This window comes from Globicephala melas, chromosome 20 (assembly GCF_963455315.2).
Source record: "Globicephala melas chromosome 20, mGloMel1.2, whole genome shotgun sequence".
Lineage (NCBI taxonomy): Eukaryota > Metazoa > Chordata > Mammalia > Artiodactyla > Delphinidae > Globicephala > Globicephala melas.
In genome coordinates this window covers 44,360,720-44,375,390 of record NC_083333.1, presented here as the reverse complement: position 1 = coordinate 44,375,390, position 14,671 = coordinate 44,360,720, and the positions used below count along the sequence as shown (strand labels likewise).

Below are 14,671 nucleotides of genomic sequence, written 5' to 3'. Positions count from 1 at the left end.
CCTGTCATTATGCCCCCAACACCCTGAGGACTGGGTCAGCTTAGGCTGTGGTCTCCCCAGAGGCCCCTGCCTCAGCTCAGCCTGCTCAGCCACAGGGGTGGGGTGGGGGGCATGGGGGGGCATGTGGCAGTCAGTAACAGCAGCAAAAGTGATGTCTCTAAAATGCAGCTGTGACTGTGTCAACCCCTAGCTCCACACCTTCAGCGGCTCCCCATGGCCCTTAGGGATGAGGCTTATAACACCCTCTGCCCTCTGCCCTTTCTACCGCCTCTCTCGCTTTAGGACCTTTGCACAAGCAAAGAGTTCTTCTCTTCATCTAGCTCCTACTCATACTGCAGGTCCTAGCTTAGAAGTCACTTCTCATGGACCCTTCCCCCGACATCACCACACATCACGCTCCTCCCAGGTCCTCCCTTAGACTGGAATGAGTGTCCCTCCCAGGCTCCCCTGAAGCACCAGGCCGTTGCCTATACACTTGTCTCTCTCGCTTGCTGGCTTTAAGTGCTCCCAGGGCAGGAACTCTGTCTTGCTCAGATTGTTTCTAACACCTAGCCCAGTCCTGGTATACAGTAGGTGTTCAAGAAAAGTTTGTTGAAAGGCAATTTCCTGGTGGTCCTGTGCTTAGAACTCTGCGCTTCCACTGCAGGGGGCCCGGGTTCAATCCCTGCTCAGGGAACTAGGATCCCACAAGCTGCACAGCACGGCCAAAAAAAAAACGCTTGTTGAAAGAACTCATTGTTGAATAAAGGGATGGCTCCTCTGCCCTCCAGGATGAGTGGGTCTCTTAGGGGCAGGGGTATTTGCTGCTTTGGGCCCTTCATTTTCCCAGAAAGCCCCATCTTCAGTGTTCTGTCCCTTTGTCCTCTAAGTATAACTTCAGGCTTGCTGCACTGTCTGTCCTTTCTGATCTGGAATATACAGTTGCTATCGTCATGGGCCTGCCATTGCGGAGCCCTGAGGGGCTCTGAGGACACACTGTAGGACAAGGCAGACATCCCTGTGTTGAGAGGGTGGAAGGCACAGAAAGAGGGAGTCCCCAGGCCATGGGTCACTTACAAGCAACAATTCTGTTACTAGGAGGCAGATGCGGGTTCTTACTTCGACACTTTTTGCCGTGATACGTCCGTATCACACACTTTGTATTCTGCTTGATCCAGAGACAGACATTGCAAAGAAGAGCCTACAACTACAGAAATGAAGCTGGTGTTAAATTGTTCTACCTGTTATCCCCCTAAATTATTGGAGGATCTCTGAAATTTGATCTCTGCATCCAAATTGCATTTCCTCCATCGTTTCTCTCATCCCGAAGTTTCACTTGAGTTTCTCCCAGACCGCCTGCCTGGGAGACTGGGAAAATATGGGCACTGCAGCTGCTTCTACCTCCCAAGAGCCTGAGACCCACTCCCAGGAATACAGCCACAGAGCCAAGGTCTAGGGCCCAGGCCTTTTAGGGGTAGAAGAGAGGGGGCTCAACACACCACCTCCCTGCTCCTGGAGGCTGCCTGATGATGTGGCCAAAGCCAGGCCTGGTTAGGACAATCAATCTAGAGGCAAAATATATTACAAAGTGCGAGCTCTGGTAGGTCCCATGATCCAGACATGCTCCCACCTCAGGGCCTTTGCACTTGCTGTTCCCTCTGCCTGATGCTCTTCCCCTCAGGTTTCTCTAAGGCTCACACCCATGGGTCTTTGTTTAACTGACCCCTTCGCAGTCAGACCTTCCCTGGTCGCCCTATTTAAATGGAACCTCCCTCACTCCCACTCCATTTCCCTGCTTTATTTTTCTCCATAGCACTTACTGCTTATCTAACATATAGGGTTCCTTTTCTCCCTCCCTCCATCCTTTCCTCCCTCCCTCCCTCCATCCTTTCCTTCCTTCCACTGTCTCCTTTCTACAGAATGTAAGAAATACGTGTACAAATGTATCACTCATTTAGTTCTCTATGGCTGTGTAACAGATGACCCTAAATTTTTAGCAACTTAAAACTAGCATGTATTATCTCCCACAGTTTCTGAGAGCCAGAGGTGAAGTTGCAGTCACCTCAAGGCCTGACCCAGGCTGAGGGTCTGCGTCCACACTGGCTTGTGTAGTTGCTGACAGGCCTTAGGTCTGCGTTGGCTGCTGGCCAGAGGCTTCAGTTCCTTGCCTTGTGTGCCTCCCTATAGGACTATCCATGACAGGGTACCTTGCTGCCACGAGAGCAAGTAATCCAAAAAGAGGAAGAGCAAGAGAGTGAGAGAGCCCCAGGAGGGAAGCCACACTCTTATAACCTATATTGGAAGAGATGTCCCTTCGTTTTTGCCCAATGCCACAGGTCACTCAGACTAACCCTGGGTGTGGCCACCGGGAGGTAGGCATCACTGAGGCCATCTTGGAAGCTGGCTACCAATCTCCAACACATCTTCCACACAGAGAAGATGCTCAAGAAACAGTTGTAGAATGAAAGAAGGAAGATAGGAATGATTTCAGCAGAAATCAGTTCTCATGGGGAGCTAATAGCTGTGACCACTGCCCCATCCCTGAAGGATCTGGACCACATTCAGCTTCCCTCCCCCTCCCCCCCCACCTCTGTCCCTGCAATGCTGTCTTATAATTCACCTCCACCTCTTCCCAGCCATGTGACCTCGGGCAAGCTGCTAAACTCACGGGCCTGTTGTGGGGATGAAAAGAGATGAGGGTGTAAGCATCATAGTGTCTGACTCACACAGCCCTCAAGAAATGTAGCCATCGTGGGCCGTACTGTGTGTTACTAATACCAGAGGGAAAAACCAAAGTATTTCCCTGGCGTCAGGAGCAGTTTTAGAGCTGCGTGTGGCATGTGTGTGTTTCTATATGTTGACTCCTCCAGAAGTGGCTGAGAGGAGCTGTCCAGGGTCTCAGTGCCGAGGATGGGTCATGTGGGCCAGAGACGGTCACGTGCTGGGGCCTTAGTCACCCAAACAAGCAGGACAGACTGTTGAGCACATGGGCTGCTGTCCATTTACAATAAGTAGCATGTGTTACCCCAGTGGTGCTTAACATTTTTGCAGGAAGGGGAGAGGAGGGCAGGTGGTGTCACGAAACTTTTTGAAAGCTTACATAAAAAATGCACGTTGGTACATAAACACACAAAAATGTATGTACTAAATTCAGGCCATTCCCAGATGGACCACAGATTCAAAATGCTAGCACTGGACTGTGACCTTCTTGAAGGTAATGAGGAGCTTATGTCTCTTGGACAAATTAATGCATGAATGAATAAAAAAAGAACAAAAGAGTCAACTGCCAAAAAGGCCAGAATCTTGGACTCTTTGCTGGTTAGCAGCACGTCACCTCCCCTGGTATAATCACCTCTGGAAAACTAGCTGGTTTCATAAGACCTGGGTTCAAGTTTTGCCTTATCCACTCTACTGACTGTATGACCTTGGACTTGTCACCTAACCTCTCTCAGCCTCATTTTCCTCATCAGGAAAATAATGTGAATTACAGAGAGTGTTTTTTTTGTTTTAAGTTTTTTTTTTTTTTTGGCCATGCAGCGCGGCTTGCGGGATCTTAGTTCCCCAAGCAGGGATCGAACCCGTGCCCCCTTCCGCGGAAAGGTGAGCACCAGGGAAGTCCCCAGAGTGTTTTGTAAGCTCCAAAATCTACTGAAAACATGAGGGACTCTTATTGTTGGTGCACCTGGACCTAGGCAAAAGGAACCCAAAATATTGTTCCTATCAACCTGCCCTCAAGGCCTCCAGCTCCCAGCAGCACAGGCCTGCCTTGGGATAGGAGATTCCTGGGTGGGTCAGCTTGCTCAGAGGAAGGTGTAAAGACATGCTGAGCTGCCAGCACCATCTATTGTTAGCAGATCCACAGTCAGACGGCCAGGTTGCAACACAACTGAGGCTGAGACAGCTTGCTTTGGTCTCATTCCAGGCCTAAGGCCACACCCTATACCAGTAGATGAGGTAGAGACTCCTGCAATCCTTCAGGCAACAAGTATTTATGGTGTGGCTGGCTGCTCTAGATCAAGGCCTGTGCAGCTGCTGCGGATATCCTGGGAGCAAACGCACTACGGCCCTATCCTCGTGGAGGTGACAGTCTGATGGGAGGCAGACATTAATCCATCACCCAGGACAAGTACAGAGTGCTGTGGAGATGTGGAATGGGAGGTCCCGACATCAAGGTGGGAGGAGGGGTTGTGGGCATAACAAATTTCCTTTTAGAAGTGACATACAGAGCTGAGCCCTGAACTCAGTGAGAGGCCATGGATGGTGTGGGAAGAGGCTACAGCATGTGCAAAGGGCCTGTGGTAGCACATGTGAAAGTCTGAAATAAGGCTGGTACGTTTAGAGCACACAATACGAGGAGGAGAGGGATGCAAGAAGTAACCATGGACACGAGGCAGGCAGAAACTAAATCGCCCTGTTCTCTCTAATGTGACATTTGCAAAAATGAAGAGACTAGAGTGGCGGATTTCAAGCCTCTGTACGTCGTTTCACAGAAGGAGGGTGCTTAGAAGCCAAATGAGAGGACAGCAGACAGCTCAGTCCAGGTGAGCCCGTTGTATGGAGAAGGGGCCGGGGCTGGAGAAGGCAGGGAGGGAAATGTTACCCGAAAAACCTGGAAAGGGATTTATCCAGCCCTGATCCCTAAACCCCAACACAGTGCCTTAGACCCAGAGGACCTAAAACAGATCTTGCAGAACTGCCTGAGCGGGGTCACTCCCAGTGGCCTCTTCCACTAAGCCCACCTGCATCAGTTACCAGATCCCCAAGGAAACCTCTACCTTCTGCAGACAGAGAAGTGCTGACCTGAACATCGGGACTGACCACCGCTTGCTACACAGTGTCTTTGGGCAAGGTGCTTTCTTAATGTCCCCAAGCTTCTGCTTTCTTATTTGTAAAATGGAAATACTAAAACCCATCTGCCAGGGTTGATGTGGGGATTATGTTCTTGGCACCCCGTTGGTGCCCAGTGCCTGAATGCAATCGTCCCGGCGGCGATCTACTCCTCCCTCTGGCCAGCGCCCCTCTCACCACCGGGCAGATTAGAGAGTCAGAGGCCACATTCCTGGCCTCCCGGCCTCCCAGGCCTTACAACCAAAACCTCGGGCAAGAGTTACATCCTCTTTGTGAAGACCAGCTGGAGAGCTCCATTCCTGGCCACCTGAGTCAGGGCTCACCAGGGACTCCTGTCCCTGTCACCTCAGATGACTCCCATCTCCACAAGCTCTCTGCCAGATGGACTGAGCTGAGTTCTAAGGTGAACCCCACGGGAGGGGAGGAAGTTCTGCAGCCAGAGAGCTGGGCAGAGGCCTCAACCTGCTGGGGGTGGGGATGGGGTGTGGTAGCAGGTGAGAATTCCCATTCCTTCTGTCCCCATCTTTAGACACATGGCTGAGCATCCAACTTGCTTACTCATTGGCACAATGAGAGGGGAAAGTTTAAAGAGAAATACAGGGCTTCCCTGGTGGTGCAGTGGTTGAGAGTCCGCCTGCCGATGCAGGGGACACGGGTTCGTGCCCCGGTCCAGGAAGATCCCACGTGCTGCGGAGTGGCTGGGCCCATGAGCCATGGCCGCTGAGCCTGAGTGTCCGGAGCCTGTGCTCTGCAACGGGAGAGGCCACAGCAGTGAGAGGCCCGTGTACTGCAAAAAAAGAAAGAGAGAAATAGGTTTGCGTCCTGAAAATTTTAGTGCAGGGAGAGCTAGGAGTTTATACATTTATTCCATAAAGGTGCTTTGCACGAAGCCCCTGTTGAACTTTGGTATTCCCGTGGCTGGAAGGCGAAACCAGGCAGTAAGAACTCACTACAGGCGGCTACAGGAAGCTCTCTGCCCACCCCTCCTTCAGCCCCAGGGGTGAATTTGGAAACAAGGTTAAGAGGGCTAATTGCATCAAAGGGATTAGAATCTAGTGCCTCCTGAGAGCATGTGACCCTGGACAAGTCATTTGATCTCAATTTCCCTGTTGTAAAATGGGAATAAATCCGAAGTGACTGTTGGTGTGAAGATTTAACAGGGAACACAAGTGGAGCACTAACGTTGAGGAGACTAATGTTGAGGTGAACACAGCAGGGGACTTGTTTCATCCAACAACAAATATCTAAGGCCTACTATGTGCCAGGGTCTATATGCTAGGGACTAGGGGGACACTAATAAATAAGACAAGCATGGTCTCTGCCCTCACGTTGCCTACTGGAGAAGCAGCGAGGCAGACACTGAATGAGAGAGTGTGGCGTGATGATTAAGGTAGCCAGGTTGGAAGCCCAGCTCTACCATTCACCAGCTGAGTGACCCTAGTCTAGCTCAACTCTTTGTGCCTTGATTTCCCAACAGTAAAACGAGCCATGCACCCACTTCATAGGGTGGTGAGGATTTCATGAACTGACATATGGAAAAATATTTATGTTACCTGAAAACTAGGTTCGCCCCTTGGTGGGTGCCAAAAGACACAACCAAACCAAAGAGCAGGAGAAGGAAGAACTTATTATTTAAAGCACACTTTCACTGCTGTGGCCCGGGTTCAACCCCTGGTCAGGGAACTAAGATCCTGCAAGCCAGGCGGACGGCAAAAAACAAAACAAAACAAAAGTCAATAAGGAGAACACCAGGCATCTTTCCCAAAGGAGATTCAGCATAGAACTGGGGCAAAGGTCAACAAAGTTCAAGCTTTACTTGACTGAAGTCCGGAGGGTCAACATCTTCATCCCATCCTCCACCTGGGCAGGGGCCTTAGTTCCTACAGAACTCAAAGATATGTATCAGATTGTCATGCAGATCCCTTGAGGAGGATCCAGGACTCTGTTTTATAGCTGAGCTATTGGTTCTTGACGGCTTTTCCTTTTTTCCTGCATTCCCTCACTTTCCTTAAACTCATGAATTACTGAGACCTGTTAACGATAAGCACCGTGGCCTGGATCAGATCACGACATGGCTTAGGTCAAAACGGCCTCTCTCATGTCAAGAAAGCCACGCCTGATCGCTTTCTCCAGGGACCCCCTACATTTACAGCACCTACTACGCGCTCTGTTAGCACACACGTGATCAGTATAATAAAAGGAAGTGCAGGATGTGTAACAGGGCAAGAGATGATGTCCAGGCTGAACTTGCTCAGCAAATGGGGTGGGTGTGGTCCTGAGAAGGAAAGGGCCCCCTGCAGGGGAGCAGGAGGAAAGGGTGAGGCGTGAAGACTGGGCTGTGAGATGAAGTGGAGCAGCAAACCAGTTGAAGGAGCTGGGACACTGGGAGTTACTGGCAAGGGTTTTAAGGGTCAGGTTTGCAGATTTAAAGCCTTGCTTCCCCTTTGTATATATGGAAACATGGCACACGTTTGTCCTATTCATCAATGTACCCCTAGCCCCTGGCACAGAGATTAGGGTACTCCCTGGCTGACCCTCGCTCCCTCTGGTTTCCAGTCCCACTGGCCTCCAGATCACTCAGGGCCTTTGCATTTGCGCCCTCTCTTCTCCTGGGAGTGGAGCCAGGGAGACTAGCCCCAGACCTGGGGCTGCCCACCTTCTCCCCACCCACACAGCCCCTTTGTGACCCCCATGAGTTAGGTGTGCCTGGGTTTGAACTCAATTTTTCCTGCTGTCAACATTCAACCATAAGTGCTGCGATCTAGTACGATACCCGGTTCATAGTATGTTCTCAATAAATAAGTTTCTTTCCTCTCTAAACATAATCTTCTCTCCTCCTCACCACCAGGGTGGGAGGGCATAAGGGTGGGGCGGGTGTGGCTAGGAAAGGACTCAGCGAGCGAGGAGAAAGTGGGTTTTTTATTTACCACACTACTTGCAAAGGAGCAGAGAGTTTGGTCCCCAACTTAGTGTTTACAGGGTAGGGGAGTGGGAAAGTCGGCAACCCCCTGTGACCTGTAACGGGAGCAAGGGTCCCAAGGAGCGGGGCGCAGTGACTCTGCCTGGAGGGCAGAGGGCACCTAGCTATGCGCACGTGGGAGAGGAATTGCTTTTCCTCGGCGGGGTCAACCGATCCCTGCTCTTGGGCTTAGGAGAGCAGAACGGAATAAGGGCTGGAGATGAGGGTGCATTTCTGCAAATCTCCGGGATCAGAGCTCTAGAGGCGGCGGTGGAGAAAGTCCACAGCCCGAGCACCTCCAGGTGTGTGCTCGGGACTTACGTAGAGGCCCGCAGCCGCTCTAATGAGGGTGCCCCCCACCCACGCCCCTCTGAAGGGACGCGTTCCACCTCCACTCTCCTACCCTTTCCCGCAGCTCCCAATCCCACCTTCGCTTGCGCTCCGGGAGCCTCCGGGGCAGCCGGGAGGCGTGGCCTGCGGAGGCCCGCCCCCTTAGTGTTCTCCGGCGCCACTGTGATTGGACAGCCGCTTGTGACGTGCGGGGACTGCGGTGGGCCCGGGTGCTGCGGCAGCAGCAGCGCCAACCGCGGCTTGGGCTCCGGCTCAGGCTCCCGGGTATTTAAAGGGGACGCGGCGGCGGCCCGGGGTGGGGATGGGGGGCAAGTGGAGAGAGCGGTCCAGATGCACATCATCCACGGCCCCTCGGGAGTGGAGGGACTCGTGAGAGCCGGAGCCCAAGAAATCCGGGGGCGGATAAGACACCGCGTCCCCTTCAATTCCCGTAAGCACCCCTTGCTCCATCCTGCGCCCAAATACCTCAGCTAGCCCCTCTCCCCACTCTTTACACTCCAAACTCAGCCGGGACAGACGTCTGCAGCCACCGCTCCCCACGTGAGTCCTGGGTTTCCCGAGGTGAGGAGTGCTGGGGTCCCAGTGTGGGGTGGCGGCTGCGCTGAGTCTGAGAGCGCTCTTTCACGCGCGTGTCATTGGGGGAGTCTCCGGGGCGGAGGAATGAGTCCCCCTTCTCCTACCCCAGGAACGGGCTGTCGGGGTTTAGGTCCGTCCCCGACTCGGACAAGGCTTAGGAATCCGTGCTCCCTTGCTCCCTGCCACCCACGAGTCCCCTCGACTCCCGAGCTGCCCGCCCGCCGCCCCTCACTGGAGCGAAGCACCCGCCAGCTGGGGGTGTGCCAGAGTGCCTGCTTTCCAGCCACCTCTAAAAATATCTCTCCCCCCACTCCACCGTCAGCTGCCACCTCCTTGCCCATTGAGGATCCCCTCCGAGCTTGTCCACCCAGGCAGGGCGAGACCAGAGGTGACTCAGGGTCTCAGCTTCCTCACTGGCACGAGAGCTCCAGGACTTCAACCCAGCTAGTCAGGACTGCAAGCTCACAACCCAGGGGGGCAATAGGGAAAGTTCTGGCTGCAGTTTTCCCAAGAGGCAGTAGAGACCCCTGTGTGACCCAGGATGTTAGCTTGACCCCTCTGGGCCTTTCCTATTCACTGCTGGTGGTGGTGAGCGAGGAATAGACCATGACGAAGTTGGGAGTGCTGTCTGGGGGAGGGAGAGAACTCCAGCCTAGTGGTGGAATCTGGTTTCTAGTGGTTGATACTAAGAGGATGCGTTACTATAGTATCTCTGGGGTCCTTGCCCCCACCACATCCTTATCCTGCACGTTTCTCGTAGAAAACCGTTAAAGCTGCTAAAACTCCATCCATCAATTAAGAGGGGCCTTTCAAACTTAGGGCCTATTCTTGTTTCCCTCCCTCATCCCCAGGTGTCCTCGCACCCTATTCCCATAGATGTAATGTAGCAGCACTTGTGTAAAAAGGTGAACGGGGTGGGTGGGGAGGGTGGAGGGGGGAGGAGAGAAGCAGTGCTTTTAGGTAGGACTAGAACGTGGACTCCCTGCCAGCCTGATGAAACCCTTCTCTCTCTACTCTAGCCTGCAGGAAAAGCTCAGAGGTCCTGTTCCCCTTTCCTCTGAGGGACACTTTTTGGTGACCACAAAAGGTTTTGATCACTCAGGACAAAGCTAGCAGAGGTGAGTACCTTTTTGAATGTCACAGGAGGCAGATCCAAGCGGGGCCTGGGGTCCCTCTGACTACTCTGGGGTAGGGGTGGGTATCACAGCATGGCCTTCTCAGTTTCGAGGGGAGAAACCCAGGATGCCTGGCTTTCTGCTGTGGGGACTAAAACAAGGGCAACTCACCAAATAAATGTTTAACTGATTTCCCTAAATACTAGTATTAGATGAAAAAAATGTAACTATTTCTTTTGCTATGAGAAGTTTTGAACATGATTAAAACCCAGTAGACTATTCCACCAAATTTAAAAAAGAAAAGAAAAGAAAAAGCACCAAGGGCAGTGAAAGTTGGCTTCTGGGTGGTTCCTGGAGACCCTTTTTTATCTTTGTGTCTGCCCGGCACATGTCTGTCCATGTTTGCTTTTACAAGGGGAGTGGCATCCCTTGACCTTTTCTCTTTGGATTTGCCTGGCCCCTGGGGAACATGTGATATCAGCCAGGATTCTGGAAGGCTGAAACTCCCTCTAGATGGGGCCTGGGGACAGCCCTCCCACCTCTAACCCCCTAAACGTGCCCTTCCTTCACCTCACATGCCTCCCTCCCCTTCTCTCCCATTTTCTTTTTCTTTTTTTTTTTTTGCGGTACACGGGCCTCTCACTGTTGTGGCCTCTCCTGTTGCGGAGCACAGGCTCCGGATGCACAGGCTCAGCGGCCATGGCTCATGGGCCTAGCCGCTCTGTGGCATGTGGGATCTTCCCAGACCGGGGCACGAACCCATGTCCCCTGCATAAGCAGGCAGACACTCAACCACTGCGCCACCAGGGAAGCCCTCTCCCATCTTCTTGAACTGTGTCTCTTCAATTCCTAGATTACAAGTTCTTAGGGAAAAGGCTGAAACCCACATCCCATCCCTAGCAAAAGGGTTTAACGCATGTGTGGTCAGGGAGTGGGGAGGGATGGGGTACCTCAAGATGGAGAGCGAGAGAGCCCCTCCCTCCTGGGATATCCCAGTCTCTGTCTTGAGGGCTACAGCTTCTCCATGCTGTCCTGGGATGCTCTGGGGAGAGTCAACTTGACAAAGTCAGAGGGGTACCCAGTGTCACCCACTCTCACCACCAGAGGGAAGCAGCCAGCCAGACCTTTGCTCCTTTGCTCCTTAGCCTGTCTAGTCTCCTGGCTCACAGTAGCTTTCCAGACCTGTCCCAGCTGCATCTAGTCTCTCATTTAACCCCAGGATGGAGGGGAGGCACTGGAGTTGTGGGTTTGTAGCTGCACTGGTGAAGCCCCCCACGAAGCCAAACCCTGTCCCCAAAGTTACATAGCAAAGTCCGGCAGAAATTTCAACCCGACTCCTGCTGACTGCCAGCCTCTAGAAGCACCAGGGAGGAAGACAGTCCCAGATCACCTGTGGTGCCCAGGGGTCCCGGCCTTCCAGCTGTGGTGCAGTGAGCCTGGTCATCTGCCCCTTCCCCTTTGAGGGCAGAGGGCAGGCAAGGCTGTGGCCAGGTTTTCATGAACCAGGCTCTGTGCCATGGAACCATCATAGCCTTGGGCAAGTTATTTAATCTCTGAGCCCTTCTCATCTGCTAAATTCATGGGATTGTGATGAGCAGGGAGAGAATGTGAGCGAAGATGATTTGTAAACTATGATGTGCCGTACACAAGAATGGGGCAATGACCATACAGAGAAAAAAGCACTGGTCTCAGACTCTGAGATCTGGTTTTGAGATCTCTGCCACATACAGTGGGTGATGTCTGCACAAGTTGGTTAAACTTTCTAGGTCTCCAATAATATCATCTGTAACCTTTCCAGCATCGTAGGGGATTGTTAAGAGGGTGCCCAGCAAGGGCTTTGTGGTCCTTGGCCTATCTGAGGGGCTGTTTTTACTGAGTGGTTCCTGGGGCTCAGGAGAGGGGTTAGGACAAGGAAACAAAGCCACCTGACTGGGGCCCTCAAACGGACCTTGTGTGGTTGTTAGGAGCTCTGGATGACAGCTGGAGGCCAACAGTCCCTACAGGTGGTGCCCAGGGTGATGTACTGACCATGAGCGGGTGTTTTCCAGTTGCTGGCCTCCGATGCCTATCTAGGGTAAGTGGGTCCCTCCAGGGGTCTCTTAGGATGAGGCCTCAGCTCCCATGTTCCCATCATGGGGAGGGAGGAGCCCTATCCAGCCCCTTTTAAGCCTGCCCTCACCTCTACTGCGCCTCCACTAATCCCTGGAAGCTTCCATCCCAGGGGTGGGGCCCTGATGCTTTACATCCTCCACTCCAGGGATCGTGGGCCACTGAAACTCACAGATAGATGTTGGTGAGACCAGAGAGTGACCCTAGGGATGGAAGTCAAAGGGACAATTCTCTTAGGGAGGCAGATAGCAGGTTCAAATCCCAGTTTGGAAATCAGGAGCTTGGCCTTCTGTTTACAGGATGTACCAGGCCATAAACATCACAGGAATATTGGAAAGGGAGTTAGGAAGAAACCAGAAAGAGGAGTGGCTCTGTCTCAACTAACTGGGGTGGGGGGTTGAGAGGCAGAAAGGCAGCATGGTGGATATTCTGAAGCTGTACGTAATCTGCTCGCTGCCCCTCTGTCACATAAAGCTGCTGGCAGGCAGAGAGGCAGGGCCAGGCTGCAGAGGGCTTCTGCTCTCCATTTGCTTGCCTTCGCGCCCTCACACTTGCCCTGTTACCTCCCATCCTCTCCCTTGTGTTTCCCACCCGCCCCCCGCAACATGGTTAACCCAGGGTCTTGACTTCATGTTCCTTCCTCCCCGTGGCCCTGGCACGACTTCCTCCTCTAGCCCTCTTCTTCCCCACTCCTGCCTCATCCCCCCCCCAACCCATGTCCCCACTACCTGCTGCCTCCTCTGCCTTTTCAGCCACTGCTGCTCTCTTTCCTCTCCCTTACCTGTCTCCCAGGTATGTCGTGGCCTGGTGTGGGAGGCTCCGACTTCCCCAAGCCCCACTGCTTCTCCTGCTGCCCGCTTGCTTCGGACTCTCGCAGAAACCCCACCTGCTGACAAGTTCCTCCCAGGGAATTGGCAAGTGATTAGTGATGAGCTGTCAGCACAGGGCCCTAAAACTCCCCCGAGAAGTTGTGTCTCATCTTCGGACCCCTGCCCAGTGCCACTGGCTGGAGGCAGCTCACAGAGAGCCTGCCTGGATTTGGGATAGTCAATCCACCTACCTGGCTCTTCCAAGAGCTAAAATCCAATTCTCTGGCCAGTGCAGAAGCCCAGGCCCCTACCTCTCCAGGCCTGGCACTGATCGCCCACATGCTTTGGGTGGTGCTAGCAAGTCTTCCCTGGCTCCTCCTGTCCACCAGCCCCACAAGCCGTCGGCTGTGCATGGCCAAAAAGGGGAACGAGGAGGCTGCTGCATTTGGGTGAACGGGTGGTTTTCCTTAACTATGTTAGGGAAGAGGGAGTAGAGAGTCCCTCCCACCCTCCCTGTATCCAATGGACAGCTGGGGTCACTGGAAGTCTCCAGAATAGTCCAGAAACCTCCCCAAAGGAGGTTTGGAAGCCACTCTGCCACTCTTTTAAGCTGACCCTCGTTAAGCCCCCATAGCCCCGGATGAGAGTAGAAGAAGCAGGTGCCAAAGAAGCCCTTCTGGGTTCACGAGGAGGATGGTCCCCTGAGGATAAACCCCAGCGCAGTTAACCGAGAGGTGCAAGGGGGTGGGCGGGGAAGGCTGGGGGTGGGGACGGCGTTGCTTAACCAGCCTTGGGTCCTCCTCAGGTCTTGGATGTGCCAGCGCCTCTGGCCGAGACCCGCTAACCAGCCTCTCCCTGGCCGGCTCCCGCCGCGCCCCCTCTCGCTTGCTCCTTCCTCTCTCCCCTGCTCCCAGGACGGCGGGATGGCTGCGCAGGGCGCACCGCGCTTCCTCCTGACCTTCGACTTTGACGAGACTATCGTGGATGAAAACAGCGATGACTCCATCGTGCGCGCCGCGCCGGGCCAGCGGCTGCCTGAGAGCCTGCGTGCCACCTACCGCGAGGGCTTCTACAACGAGTACATGCAGCGCGTCTTCCAGTACCTGGGCGAGCAGGGCGTGCGGCCCCGGGACCTGCGCGCCATCTACGAGGCCATCCCCCTGTCGCCCGGCATGGGCGAGCTTCTGCAGTTTGTGGCCAAGCAGGGGGCCTGCTTTGAGGTTATTCTTATCTCAGACGCCAACACCTTTGGCGTGGAGAGTGCGCTGCGCGCCGCCGGCCACCACGGCCTGTTCCGCCGCATCTTCAGCAACCCGTCGGGGCCCGACGCTCGGGGGCTGCTGGCGCTGCGGCCCTTCCACGCGCACAGCTGCGCTCGCTGCCCCGCCAACATGTGCAAGCACAAGGTGCTCAGCGACTACCTGCGCGAGCGGGCCCACGACGGCGTGCACTTCGAGCGCCTTTTCTACGTGGGCGACGGCGCCAACGACTTTTGCCCCATGGGGGTGCTGGCAGGAGGCGACGTGGCCTTCCCGCGCCGGGGCTACCCCATGCACCGCCTTATCCAGGAGGCGCAGAAGGCCGAGCCCAGCTCCTTCTGCGCCAGGGTGGTGCCCTGGGAAACCGCCACCGAAGTGCGCCTCCATCTGCAACAGGTGCTGAAGACGTGCTGAGGACGTGGCCTGCAGGGGGCACCCGGGCGGGGAGGGGGTGAGGGGTGGGGGTCGGGAAAGACACACCTAGCTTTATTACCCCCTTTCCCTTTCGCTTTGTTATGATCCTCCGGGAATTTCCGGAATCCTAGGTTCGTCCATTTGGGGACTGAAAGAGAGAGTTCGGAGCTGTCCCCGTCTATGCAGTTAACCCAGCTCTGCTGCCTCCCCCAGTTCCACTGCAAGCAAATTCCGGAGTCTGCCGCATCCGGG

General features: G+C 54.2%; 1 protein-coding gene across 10 annotated transcripts; it reads left to right on the top strand.

Moving 5' to 3' along the window:
- The first annotated feature begins 8,388 nt into the window (after positions 1 to 8,388).
- Positions 8,389 to 14,433, top strand: PHOSPHO1 (phosphoethanolamine/phosphocholine phosphatase 1). Of its 10 annotated transcripts, XM_060290608.1 has the most exons (5): positions 8,389 to 8,698; positions 9,733 to 9,831; positions 11,793 to 11,902; positions 12,730 to 12,851; positions 13,552 to 14,433. In XM_060290608.1, exons 3-5 carry the CDS (start codon positions 11,858 to 11,860, stop codon positions 14,417 to 14,419), a joined length of 1,035 nt encoding a protein of 344 aa, XP_060146591.1. In that variant the 5' UTR covers positions 8,389 to 8,698; positions 9,733 to 9,831; positions 11,793 to 11,857; the 3' UTR covers positions 14,420 to 14,433. The 10 variants fall into 10 exon arrangements, with proteins under 10 accessions (XP_060146591.1, XP_030695761.1, XP_030695759.1 ...); XM_030839901.2 differs by lacking the exon at positions 12,730 to 12,851 and having other exon boundaries at positions 8,389 to 8,567; XM_030839899.2 differs by lacking the exon at positions 12,730 to 12,851 and having other exon boundaries at positions 8,389 to 8,677.
- The last annotated feature ends 238 nt before the right edge of the window (positions 14,434 to 14,671 follow it).

What these genes read in the sequence shown, in the direction of transcription:
- PHOSPHO1 (XM_060290608.1), top strand. Translation starts at nt 11,858, where the DNA reads ATGAGCGGGTGTTTTCCAGTTGCTGGCCTCCGATGCCTATCTAGG. An exon ending in GCCTCCGATGCCTATCTAGG is followed by an intron (nt 11,903 to 12,729) that starts GTAAGTGGGTCC and finishes CCTGTCTCCCAG; the next exon opens with GTATGTCGTGGCCTGGTGTG. An exon ending in AAGTTCCTCCCAGGGAATTG is followed by an intron (nt 12,852 to 13,551) that starts GCAAGTGATTAG and finishes GGTCCTCCTCAG; the next exon opens with GTCTTGGATGTGCCAGCGCC.